Genomic DNA, 13,751 nt, shown 5'->3' on the forward strand with positions numbered 1-13,751 from the left:
GAGGGGGGAGAGAGAGAGCGCAAAAGAGAGGGGGGAGAGAGAGAGCGCAAAAGAGGGGAGAGAGAGCGCAAAAGAGAGGGGGGAGAGAGCGCAAAAGAGAGGGGAGAGAGAGAGCACAAAAGAGAGAGGGAGAGAGAGAGCGCAAAAGAGAAGGGGGAGAAAGAGCACAAAAGAGAGGGGAGAGAGAGAGGGGGGAGAGAGCGTAAAATAGAGGGGGAGAGAGTGCAAAAGAGAGGGGGAGAGAGAGAGAGCGCAAAAGAGAGGGGGAGAGAGAGAGCGCAAAAGAGAGGGGGAGAGAGAGAGCGCAAAAGAGAGGGGGGAGAGAGAGCGCAAAAGAGAGGGGGGAAAGAGAGCGCAAAAGAGAGGGGAGAGAGAGAGCGCAAAAGAAAGGGGGAGAGAGAGCGCAAAAGAGAGGGGGGAGAGCGCAAAAGAGAGGGGGAGAGAGCGCAAAAGAAAGGGGGGAGAGAGCGCAAAAGAAAGGGGGGAGAGAGAGCGCAAAAGAGAGGGGGAGAGAGCGCAAAATAGAGGGGGGAGAGAGCGCAAAAGAGGGGGGGAGAGAGAGAGTGCAAAAGAGAGGGGGAGAGAGCACAAAAGAGAGGGGGGAGAGAGCGCAAAAGAGAGGGGGGAAAGAGCGTAAAAGAGAGGGGGGAGAGAGCGCAAAAGAGATAGGGAGAGAGAGAGCGCAAAAGAGAGGGGGGAGAGAGAGAGCTCAAAAGAGAGGGGGAGAGAGAGAGCAGAAGAGGGGGGATAAAGAGAGGGAGAGAGACAGCAAATAAGAGGGGAGAGTGCACAAAAGAGAGGGGGGAGAGCGCGCAAAAGAGAGGGGGGAGAGAGAGCACAAAAGAGGGGGGAGAGAGCGCAAAAGAGAGGGGGAAGAGAGCGCAAAAGAGAGGGGGGAGAGCGCAAAAGAGAGGGGAGAGAGAAAGCACAAAAGAGAGGGGAGAGAGAGAGAGAGCGCAAAAGAGAGGGGGGAGAGAGCACAAAAGAGAGGGGAGAGAGAGGGGGCAGAGAGTGTAAAATAGAGGGGGAGAGAGAGAGCGCAAAAGAGAGGGGGAGAGAGCGCAAAAGAGAGGGGGGAGACAGAGCGCAAAAGAAAGGGGGGAGGGAGCGCAAAAGAGAGGGAGAGAGAGCGCAAAAGAGAGGGGGAGAGAGTGCAAAAGAGAGGGGGAGAGAGAGGGGGGGAGAGAGAGAGGGGGAGAGAGAGAGAGGGGGGGAGAGAGAGAGGGGGAAGAGGGGGGAGAGGGGGGGAGAGAGAGAGAGAGGGGGTGGAGAGAGAGAGAGCAAAAGAGAGGAGGGAGAGAGACAAAAGAGAGGGGGGAGAGAGAGCGCAAAAGAGAGGGGGAGAGAGAGCGCAAAAGAGGGGCGAGAGAGATCGTAAAAGAGAGGGGGGAGAGAGAGGGAAAAGAGGGGGGAGAGAGCGAAAAAAGAGAGGGGGGAGAGAGCGCAAAAGAGAGGGGGGGAGAGAGCGCAAAAGAGAGGGGGGAGAGAGAGCGCAAAAGAAAGGGGGGAGAGAGAGAGCAAAAGAAAGGGGGAGAGAGCACAAAAGAGAGGGGGAGAGAGAGAGCGCAAAAGAGAGGGGTAGAGAGCGCAAAAGAGAGGGGTAGAGAACGCAAAAGAGAGGGGGAGAGAGAGAGCGCAAAAGACAGGGGGAGAGAGAGGGCGCAAAAGCGAGGGAGAGAGAGCGCAAAAGAGAGGGGGAGAGTAAAAGAGGGGGGATAAAGAGAGGGAGAGAGACAGCAAAAGAGAGGGGGGAGAGTGCACAAAAGAGAGGGGGGAGAGTGCAAAAGAGAGGGGGAGAGAGAGCGCAAAAGAGGGGTGGAGAAAAAGAGAGGGGAGATTGAGAGCGCAAAAGAGAGGGGGGAGAGAGAGAGCGCAAAAGAGGGGGGAGAGAAAGAGAGTGCAAAAGAGAGGGGGGAGAGTGCAAAAGAGAGGGGGAGAGAGAGCGTAAAAGAGAGGGGGGAGAGAGAGCAAAAGAGAGGGGAGAAAGAGAGCACAAAAGAGAGGGGGAGAGAGAGAGAGTGCAAAAGAGAGGGGGGAGAGAGAGCGCAAAAGAGGGGAGAGAGAGCGCAAAAGAGAGGGGGGAGAGAGAGCGCAAAAGAAAGGGGGAGAGAGAGAGCGCAAAAGAGAGGGGGGAGAGAGCGCAAAAGAGAGGGGGGAGAGAGAGCAAAAGAGAGGGGAGAGAGAGAGCAAAAGAGAGGGGAGAGAGAGAGCACAAAAGAGAGGGGGAGAGAGAGAGAGCAAAAGAGAGGGGAGAGAGAGAGAGCGCAAAAGAGAGGGGGAGAGAGAGCGCAAAAGAGAGGGGGGAAAGAGAGCGCAAAAGAGAGGGGAGAGAGAGAGCGCAAAAGAAAGGGGGAGAGAGAGCGCAAAAGAGGGGGGAGAGAGAGAGAGCGCAAAAGAGGGGAGAGAGAGCGCAAAAGAAAGGGGGAGAGAGAGAGCGCAAAAGAGAGGGGGGAGAGAGCGCAAAAGAGAGGGGGGGAGAGAGAGCAAAAGAGAGGGGAGAGAGAGAGCACAAAAGAGAGGGGGAGAGAGAGCAAAAGAGAGGGGAGAGAGAGAGAGCGCAAAAGAGAGGGGGAGAGAGAGCGCAAAAGAGAGGGGGGAAAGAGAGCGCAAAAGAGAGGGGAGAGAGAGAGCGCAAAAGAAAGGGGGAGAGAGAGCGCAAAAGAGGGGGGAGAGAGAGAGAGCGCAAAAGAGGGGAGAGAGAGCGCAAAAGAGAGGGGGAGAGAGCGCAAAAGAAAGGGGGGAGAGAGAGCGCAAAAGAAAGGGGGGGAGAGAGAGCGCAAAAGAGAGGGGGGAGAGAGCGCAAAATAGAGGGGGGAGAGAGCGCAAAAGAGGGGGGGGGAGAGCGCAAAAGGGGGGGGGAGAGAGAGAGTGCAAAAGAGAGGGGGAGAAAGCGCAAAAGAGAGGGGGGAGAGAGCGCAAAAGAGGGGGGAGAGAGCGCAAAAGGGGGGGGAGAGAGAGAGTGCAAAAGAGAGGGGGAGAAAGCGCAAAAGAGAGGGGGGGAGAGAGCGCAAAAGAGAGGGGGGAAAGAGCGTAAAAGAGAGGGGGGGAGAGAGCGCAAAAGAGAGAGGGAGAGAGAGAGCGCAAAAGAGAGGGGGGAGAGAGAGAGCTCAAAAGAGAGGGGGGGAGAGAGAGCAGAAGAGGGGGGATAAAGAGAGGGAGAGAGACAGCAAAAGAGAGGGGAGAGAGCGCACAAAAGAGAGGGGGGAGAGCGCGCAAAAGACAGGGGGGAGAGAGCGCAAAAGAGAGGGGGGAGAGCGCAAAAGAGAGGGGAGAGAGAAAGCACAAAAGAGAGGGGAGAGAGAGAGAGTGCAAAAGAGGGGGGAGAGAAAGAGAGTGCAAAAGAGAGGGGGAGAGAGAGAGAGTGCAAAAGAGAGGGGGGAGAGAGAGAGAGCGCAAAAGAGGGGAGAGAGAGCGCAAAAGAGAGGGGGGAGAGAGAGCGCAAAAGAAAGGGGGAGAGAGAGAGCGCAAAAGAGAGGGGGGAGAGAGCGCAAAAGAGAGGGGGGGAGAGAGAGCAAAAGAGAGGGGAGAGAGAGAGCACAAAAGAGAGGGGGAGAGAGAGAGAGCGCAAAAGAGAGGGGGGAGAAAGAGAGCAAAAGAGAGGGGAGAGAGAGAGAGCGCAAAAGAGAGGGGGAGAGAGAGAGCGCAAAAGAGAGGGGGAGAGAGGGGGGGAAAGAGAGCGCAAAAGAGAGGGGAGAGAGAGAGAGCGCAAAAGAAAGGGGGAGAGAGAGCGCAAAAGAGGGGGGAGAGAGAGAGAGCGCAAAAGAGGGGAGAGAGAGCGCAAAAGAGAGGGGGAGAGAGCGCAAAAGAGAGGGGGGAGAGAGAGCACAAAAGAAAGGGGGGGAGAGAGAGTGCAAAAGAGAGGGGAGAGAGAGCGCAAAATAGAGGGGGGAGAGAGCGCAAAAGGGGGGGGAGAGAGAGAGTGCAAAAGAGAGGTGGAGAGAGCGCAAAAGAGAGAGGGAGAGAGAGAGCGCAAAAGAGAGGGGGGAGAGAGAGAGCTCAAAAGAGAGGGGGGGAGACAGAGCAGAAGAGGGGGGATAAAGAGAGGGAGAGAGACAGCAAAAGAGAGGGGAGAGTGCACAAAAGAGAGGGGGGAGAGCGCGCAAAAGAGAGGGGGGAGAGAGCGCAAAAGAGAGGGGGGAAAGCGCAAAAGAGAGGGGAGAGAGAAAGCACAAAAGAGAGGGGAGAGAGAGAGAGTGCAAAAAAGAGGGGGGAGAGAGCGCAAAAGAGAGGGGAGAGAGAGGGGGGCAGAGAGTGTAAAATAGAGGGGGAGAGAGAGAGCGCAAAAGAGAGGGGGAGAGAGAGAGTGCAAAAGAGAGGAGAGAGAGAGCGCAAAAGAGAGGGGGGAGAGAGAGCACAAAAGAGAGGGCAGAGAGAGAGAGCGCAAAAGAGAGGGCAGAGAGAGAGCGCAAAAGAGAGGGCAGAGAGAGCGCAAAAGAGAGGGCAGAGAGAGCGCAAAAGAGAGAGGGAGAGAGAGAGCAAAAGAGAGGCGGGAGGGAGAGAGAGAGAGCAAAAGAGAGGGGGGAGGGAGAGAGCGCAAGGGGTGGGACCGCTGTACTGCAAAAAATGGCCCGTGTGAACGGGCTTTAGGACTAGTTTTTATTATAAAAGGTGTATAATACTTGTGATTTTGTGCTGTGCTGAGTGCTCACACAGGGTAAGTGGCAATAAGCTAAGCAAGCAGTGGACTCGATAATATACGATTTACAAGGAGGAGTCCATGATTGATTCAGGAGTCAGACCGTCAAGCAAGCAGACAGTGACTCAGGACTCATCTAAATGATTCAGAATCTGTGCGTCTGTACTGAATCTGCGATTCTTCGGCTCTGCCTCTCAAACGCATCACGTGACCAGTAGGTGAACTGATGAATCGGTTCATGAACCGGTTCAGTTAATCGAACCGTCCGAAATGAACCGATTCATCTGGATGAACCGAACTTCACATCACTACCAACCAGGGGCGCGATCAAATATACGGCGCATGTTTCGGCGCAAGCGTGGGAACCTGCGCCGCCCATAATTTCACCTCGCACATCGGGGTATTACATATACGGTGCCGGCAGTTCATAAAGTGCCGTAAGTCTGATAAACTAGCGATGTCCAGAAATGAGCGTAACTACAAATTTTTGGAGTCGCTAGTGACTTACGGCACTTTAGAAACTGCCGGCGCCTAAGAAAAGTAAAGAAAATAACATCTCCCGTAAAAGTCTAACCTGCCTCCCAAAAATAAGCCTGACACGTAAAAACCCCTATATCCACAATCCCCCCTCTCACTACTAATAATAAATGTATTAACCCCTAGACCGACAACCCCCCACAAGGCAATAAGCCTAATTATGAACCCCTAAACCGCCATAGCCCACACCGCAAGTAATAACTAAATTATGAACCCCTAAACCGCCATAGCCCACACCGCTATAAACCTATTCTAGTATTAACCCCTAAACCGCCATAGCCCACATAGCCTATTAAATGTATTAACCCCTAATCTGCAGCCGTCAACGTCGCCGCCACTATAATAAAGTAATTAACCCCTAAACCTAAGTCTAACCCTAACACCCCCCTAACTTAAATATTATTTAAATAAATCTAAATAATATTACTATTATAAACTAAATTATTCCTATTTAAAACTAAATACTTACCTATAAAATTAAACCCTAAGATAGCTACAATATAATTAATAATTACATTGAAGCTATTTTAGGATTTATTTTTTATTTTACAGGCAACTTTGTGTTTATTTTAACTAGGTACAATAGCTATTAAATAGTTAATAACTTTTAATAGCTACCTAGTTAAAATAACTACGAATTTACCTGTAAAATAAATCCTAACCTAAGTTACAATTACACCTAACACTACACTATCATTAAATTAATTAACTACAATTACTTAAAATGAAATACAATTAAATAAAATAAACTATAGTACAAAAAAACAAACACTAAATTACAGAAAATAAAAAAAAATTACAAGAAGTTTAAACTAATTACATCTAATCTAAGCCCCCTAATAAAATAAAAAAGCCCCCCAAAATAATAAAATTCCTTAGCCTATACTAAATTACAAGTAGCCCTTAAAAGGGCTTTTTGCGGGGCATTGCCCCAAAGTAATCAGCTCTTTTACCTGTAAAAAAAAGAAATACAACCCCCCCCCAACATTAAAACCCACCACCCACACACCCAACCTTACTCTAAAACCCACCCAATCCCCCCTTAAAAAAAGCTAACACTAACCCCTTGAAGACCACCCTACCTTGAGCCCAGCCGGGCAGAAGTCTTCATCCGATCCGGGCAGAAGAGGTCCTCCAGCCCAGTTTAGGGTTAGCCTTAGGTTTAGGGGTTAATAACTTTATTATAGTGGCGGCGACAGATTAGGGGTTAATACATTTAATAGGCTATGTGGGCTATGGCGGTTTAGGGGTTAATAGTAGAATAGGTTTATTGCGGTGTGGGCTATGACGGTTTAGGGGTTAATACTAGAATAGGTTTATTGCGGTGTGGGCTATGGCGGTTTAGGGGTTAATAGACTTTATTAGTTATTGCGGTGGGGGATTGCGGTTGACAGGTAGATAGACATTGTGCATGCGTTAGGTGTTTATTTTTCCAGGCATTTTCGGGAGTTACGGTGCTCCCATACTCAGTGCAAGGCCTGCCACGGCTGCCTTTTATGGCGAGGTAAAAATGGAGTAAGATTTCTCCATTTTCGCCACGTAAGGCCTTGCGCTGGATATTGGATATCGATTTACGTTGCGGTCCCATTTTAGCCTAAGTTTTTAACCCAAATGCGGCAGGGGGTCAACCACATAGATAGCAATAGTGACAAAATTACATGCTCTTCTTGACAGCATATAAATGGTTTTTTTTCTCTTTAATGACCCTTCAACTCCCACAGGTGTACACCCAGCTGAGAGAGGACCTGGCATTCTAGGGGCCCAGCCAAACAGTATCTGTAAACTTTTTATTTAAGCATGTTCATTAATTATGTATTTTTTTTGGTGGTACATATATTAGGAGTTAGTGATATTTGGAAGGTGTGCTGTTGAAATTGAAGGTGCCACAGACTTTGCTCTGGTGTCATAACGTTTAGTTATACGCCTCTAAATACTCCCACGTGCATTTAAAACAATATAAAAGGTTTGCAGGTCATTCCCATACTGTAATAATACTGTTACATTATAAGAACAAGCCAGGATCAAACTATATACACGTTTAAACCCCAAGAAGGACCAGCATCCTCCCACCGGCACCGATCACTAATTTACTTGGCTCTGGCCAGTGGCCTGAAAATCCGCACTACACAATCTAGCAGATGTAACAGGCAGTGTTAGGGACAGCCTTTAGGGTCCTCATAGCAATCAGGCAGTTCTGAGGGCAGTCATGTTTGGGGTCCTAATAATATTCAGGCAGTGGTTGGTTAGCTTCGGTGAGTCCTCGCGCTTTTCGAGTTTGCTAGTCTCGTGGTGTAATCATGGACGATGAAGAGGAAACTTATCGGCTCTGGAAGATCAGGAAAACTATTATGCAGGTGAGTGAGGTCACCGTGTACAAGTTACAGAAATATCAAGGTGTGATCCTGTTATGTTCTTACTCTTATTCAATTGTTGAATTACGGACTCACTGTTGGGTTTTAGTTGCCAGACGGAATGTTGAGGATGTCGCACATTTTTTAGGTGTATCTGTCACCGGTTTCACACCATGTTTGATTTGGTGCATTAATAATAATGAAATTCATGTGACATCAGTGCTCAATTATGTGTGTGTCATTCGATAGCCTAGTTGCCAACTGTCCCTGATTTCCATGGACTATCTGATTGTAAAAAATCAAACAGAATACTGGGAACTACAAATTATTTATAAAGACCACATTGCACCACGGGCATCCGTACGATCATTTATGTAGTTTGAGAATGTCTGCTCTAAGACGACAAGGAAGTTGGTTTCTTATTCAAGCTGTTTCTTATTCGTGAAATTCTGTTTCTTATTCATGGAAGTTGGTTTCTTATTCATTTTTTTTTTGTCAGACTGCTTTAAAAATTGACTTTAAAATAAAAACTATAGGTTTTATTTATATAATATGATTCATATAATGTAGTTACACAGAGGTGGAATCCCTTTATACAACAATTGAATATACAAACTTGAAAAAAGGACATACGTTGGCACCAATACAAATATTACTATTATGAATAAGTAACAGATATTTTCAAAGGGTTAATAACCATTGGGCCATTGCTTACACTATGAATATATACAGGGTAGATCCCCCTCCATGCCATGCAATTGTTTTTAGCCTGGCCCAATGGTGCTTGTGGCACAGCAATTGATGCCAACCCTGGCATAGGTACATAATTCTCATTTTTGAATAAGTAACAGATATTTTCAAAGGGTTAATAACCATTGGGCCATTGCTTACACTATGAATATATACAGGGTAGATCCCCCTCCATGCCATGCAATTGTTTTTAGCCTGGCCCAATGGTGCTTGTGGCACAGAAATTTATGCCAACCCTGGCATAGGTACATAATTCTCATTTTTGAATAAGTAACAGATATTTTCAAAGGGTTAATAACCATTGGGCCATTGCTTTCACTATGAATATATACAGGGTAGATCCCCCTCCATGCCATGCAATTGTTTTTAGCCTGACCCAATGGTGTTTTGGGCATAGAAGTTGATGCCAACACTGGCATAGGTGACATAATTCTCATTTTTGAATAAGTAACAGATATTTTCAAAGTGTTAATAACCATTTGGCCACTGATTTCACTATGAATATATACAGGGTAGATCCCCCTCCATGCCATGCAATTGTTTTTAGCCTGGCCCAATGGTGTTTTGGGCACAGAAATTGTTGCCAACACTGGCATAATTCTCATTTTTGAATAAGTAACAGATATTTTCAAAGGGTTAATAACCATTGGGCCACTGATTTCACTATGAATATATACAGCGTAGATCCCCCTCCATGCCATGCAATTGTTTTTAGCCTGGCCCAATGGTGTTTTCGGCACAGAAATCAATGCCAACCCTAGCATAGGTGACGTAATTCTCCTTTTTGAATAAGTAACAAATATTTTTAAAGGGGTTAATAACCATTGGGTCACTGATTTCACTATGAAAATATACAGGGTAGATCCCCCTCCATGCCATGCATTTGTTTTCAGCCTGGCCCAATGGTGTTTTGGGCATATAAATTGATGCCAACACTGGCATAGCTGCTCTAATTCTCATTTTTGAATAAGTGACAGATATTTTCAAAGGGTTAATAACCATTGGGCCACTGATTTCACTATAAATATATACAGGGTAGATCTATATATATATATATATATATATATATATTAGATCTCCCTCCATGACATGCAATTGTTTTTAGCCTGGCCCAATGGTGTTTTGGCACAGAAATTGATGCCAACACTGGCATAGGTGACATAATTCTAATTTTTGAATCAGTAACAGATATTTTCAAAGGGTTAATAACCATTGGGCCACTGATTTCACTATAAATATATACAGGGTAGATCCCCCTCCATGCCATGCAATTGTTTTTAGCCTAGCCCAATGGTGTTTTGGGCACAGAAATTGATGCCAACACTGGCATAGGTGACATAATTCTTATTTTTTAATAAGTAACAGATATTTTCAAAGGGTTTATAACCATTGGGAATCTGATTTCACTATGAATATATACAGGGTATTTATTCATTGTGAAATCAGTGGCCCAATGGTTATTAACCCTTTGAAAATATCTGTTACTTATTCAAAAATGACAATTAGAGCACCTATGCCAGGGTTGGCATCAATTTCTGTGCCAAAAACACCATTGGGAAAGGAGAAAAACAATTGCATGTCATGGAGGGGGATCTACCCTGTATATATTCATAGTAAAATAAGTGGCCCAATGGTCATTAACCCTTTGAAAATATGATTTACTTACTATGCCAGTGTTGGCATCAATTGTTGTGCCCAAAACACAATTGTGCCAGGCTAAAACAACTGCATGTCATGAAGGGGGGTCACCTTGTATATATTCATAGTGAAATCAGTGACCCAATGGTTATTAACCCTTTGAAAAAATGTTACTTTTTTAAAAATGGTAACTAAAGCACCAATGCCACTGTTGACTTCAATTTATGTGCCCAAAACACCATTGGGCTAGGCTAAAAATAATTGCATGTCATGGAGGGAGATCTATCCTGTATATATTTATGATGAAATCAGTGGCCCAATGGTTATTAACCCATTACAAATATGTTACTTATTAAAAAAAGAGAATTAGAGCACCTATGCCGGAGGTTGGCATCAATTTCTGTGCCAAAAACTCCATTGGGCCAGGATAAAAACAATTGCATGGCATGGAGGGGGATCTACCCTGTATATATTCATAGTGAAATCAGTGGCCCAATGGTTATTAACCCTTTGAAAATATCTGTTACTTATTCAAAAATGAGAATTATGCCAGTGTTGGCATCAATTTCTGTGCCACAAGCACCATTGGGCCAGGCTAAAAACAATTGCATGGCATGGAGGGGGATCTACCCTGTATATATTTATAGTGAACACAGTGGCCCAATGGTTATTAACCCTTTGAAAATATCTATTACTTATTCAAAAATGAGAATTAGAGCACCTATGCCAGTGTTGGCATCAATTTTTGTGCCAAAAACACCATTGGGCCAGGCTAAAAACAATTGCATGGCATGGAGGGCGATCTGCCCTGTATATATTCATAGTGAAATCAGTGGCCCAATGGTTATTAACCCTTTGAAAATATCTGTTATTCAAAAATAAGAATTATGTCACCTATGCCAGGGTTGGCATCAATTTCTGTGCCCAATACACCATTGGGCCAGGCTAAAAACAATTGCATGTCATGGAGGGGGATCTACCCTGTATATATTCATAGTGAAATCAGTGGCCCAATGATTATTAACCCTTTGAAAATATCTATTACTTTATCAAAAATGAGAATTTGAGCACCTATGCAAGTGTTGGCATCAATTTCTATGCCCAAAACACCATTGGGCCAGGCTAAAAACAATTGCATGGCATGGAGGGGGATCTACCCTGTATATATTCATAGTGAAATCAGTGGCCCAATGGTTATTAACCCTTTGAAAATATGTTACTTATTCAAAAATGAGAATTATGTCACCTATGCCAGGGTTGGCATCAATTTCTGTGCCCAATACACCACTGAGTCAGGCTAAAAACAATTGCATGTCATGGAGGGAGATCTAACCTGTATATATTTATAGTGAAATCAGTGGCTCAATGGTTATTAACCCTTTGAAATTATCTGTTACTTATTAAAAAATGAGAATTATGTCACCTATGCCAGGGTTGGCATCAATGTATGTGCCAAAAACACCATTGGGCCAGGCTAAAAACAATTGCATGGCATGGAGGGGGATCTACCCTGTTTATATTCATAGTGAAATCATTGGCCCAATGGTTATTAACGCTTTGAAAATATCTGTTACTTATTAAAAAATGAGAATTAGAGCACTTATGCCAGGGTTGGCATCAATTTCTGTGCCAAAAACAGCATTGGAACAGGCTAAAAGCAATTGCATGTCATGGAGGGGTATCTACCCTGTATATATTCATAGTGAAATCAGTGGCCCAATGGTTATTAACCCTTTGAAAATATCTGTTACTTATTCATAATAGTAATATTTGTATTGGTGCCAACGTATGCCCTTTTTTCAAGTTTGTATATTCAATTGTTGTATAAAGGGATTCCACCTCTGTGTAACTACATTTATATGAATCATATTATATAAATAAAACCTATAGTTTTTATTTTTAAAGCAGTCTGACAAAAAAAATGAATAAGAAACCAACTTCCATGAATAAGAAACAGAATTTCACGAATAAGAAACAGCTTGAATAAGAAACCAACTTCCTTGTCGTTGCTCTAAGAAATATACATTACAAATATTGTTTCTTTTATCATCGGTGCTAAATCCTGGTACAGTTTGAAGTATGTGACTCATCAGGATGTCCAAAAAGTTTAATGGAGCTAGTGTTAGATTTAAGCTACACCTTAAAAAGAAGGCAATCCCAAAACCTGAAAATACAATTGATATAAAAGAACTATTAAACGTGAGCGCCCACTGTATTCAGGGGCTTAAAATCTAATAAAATGACAAGCTTAACGAATAGGTCTATTAGTCAATAATTAGCCATACATTTATTTAAAACATACATGAATAAAGTGCATATACTAAATATAACAGATCGATCATGCATGATATGCTATCAAACTTAAAAAGGGGGATTTCCTTTAGTACTTAAAATATTGGTACATCAGCTGTTTATAGCATTGGATCAGCTGTTTTAAACATTATATCCACTTTCAAACAAAACTGTTGGCATGTAATAATACCTTTTTGAGCACTTCAGTGAGATCAAAACACAGTGATTTCACACTTCGTTTCAAAGGTTGTTGTTATAGTTTGATTTAGTAGGCTTATTAACCCCAATTCCAAACTCTCAGCCTTCTTTTTTTGTATTACCTTACTCCCTCAGTGGGGAGCGGTGTAGTGTGCTGTCCTTGGTTCACCCAGCGAGGTACGTCCAGATCAGCCGTGCACCTCAAGGCACGCCCACCAGTGCGGGATGATGTCACCTCTTAGAAAAGTAGTCTGTGTAAGCGGCAACGCGTTTCAGCTCCAAGGAGCCTTTCTCAAGCCATGACACATCAGGATGTCCAAAAAACCTAGTGGAGAGACATGTATCCATTGATATTACAATGTCCCTGTATCCTGTGCAGCATCTTCACTTATTGTGATTATTTCTCTCATAGTTATGTCATGATCGAGGTTACTTGGTGACACAGGATGAGTTGGATCAGACACTTGACGAATTCAAGGCTCAGTTTGGAGACAAGCCAAGTGAGGGGCGTCCTCGTCGTACAGATCTGACTGTACTGGTTGCCCATAATGATGACCCCACAGATCAGATGTTTGTGTTCTTCCCAGGTACGTGGATTTATATATATATATATATATATATATATATATATATATATATATATATATATATATATATATATATATATATATATATCATGGCATCTACAAATTATATGCTAAGAAATCTTTATTTCTAGAGGAGCCAAAAGTTGGGATAAAGACCATCAAGATGTATTGTCAGAGGATGCAGGAGGAGAATATCACTCGGGCTATTATAGTGGTGCAGCAAGGAATGACTCCATCTGCTAAGCAGGTAGTGATGCAGTCCTTTTGAGTATGTCTTAATTTTTCTTCGTATACATGATTGTATCCCTGTATGGAATCCTGCTATCTACCCTTTCTGGTCTTATCTTTTATTGTACCCACTGTATTTCTGTGGAATCTATATTTATTAGTAATGCACAAACCTATTGAGAAAATGTGATTGCAAATATAAACTTTTTAAAGGGATGTTAGAGTAAATTCGTGCTAGACATAGTGATGTATATCTGTCCCTAATTGTCCTCAGCAGGAATGATATACACGGGGAAACCTAGGTTAAAACATGTCAGTGGCCATTCATTTATAGAAACTTGGTGGAATTTAGAAAAAAAACAATATTTAGAGTTAAAGTTTAAAGTGATGGTAAATCCTAGTGTTTGTGAAACGCTAGGATTTACCATTGGAACAAATAAAGGGGACTTTCAGTCATGAAGTATAAAATACTTTGTGCTGAAAATTCCTTTATTTGTTTGAAGCCTTTGCTGTGCTGAGCTCTTCAAGCAGCCC

General features: G+C 44.1%; 1 protein-coding gene across 1 annotated transcript in view; it reads left to right on the top strand.

The window, feature by feature from the left end:
• The first annotated feature begins 7,380 nt into the window (after positions 1 to 7,380).
• POLR2E (RNA polymerase II, I and III subunit E) overlaps positions 7,381 to 13,751 on the top strand; it is a 31,522-nt gene continuing 25,151 nt past the window's right edge. The window contains exons 1-3 of the mRNA XM_053702813.1: positions 7,381 to 7,527; positions 12,815 to 12,989; positions 13,121 to 13,236. Of these exons, the coding sequence (XP_053558788.1) occupies positions 7,471 to 7,527; positions 12,815 to 12,989; positions 13,121 to 13,236 (348 nt within the window). The 5' untranslated portion in view covers positions 7,381 to 7,470. The remainder of the gene's footprint in view (positions 7,528 to 12,814; positions 12,990 to 13,120; positions 13,237 to 13,751) is intronic.

The sequence above is a fragment of the Bombina bombina genome, chromosome 2 (assembly GCF_027579735.1).
Source record: "Bombina bombina isolate aBomBom1 chromosome 2, aBomBom1.pri, whole genome shotgun sequence".
NCBI lineage: Eukaryota > Metazoa > Chordata > Amphibia > Anura > Bombinatoridae > Bombina > Bombina bombina.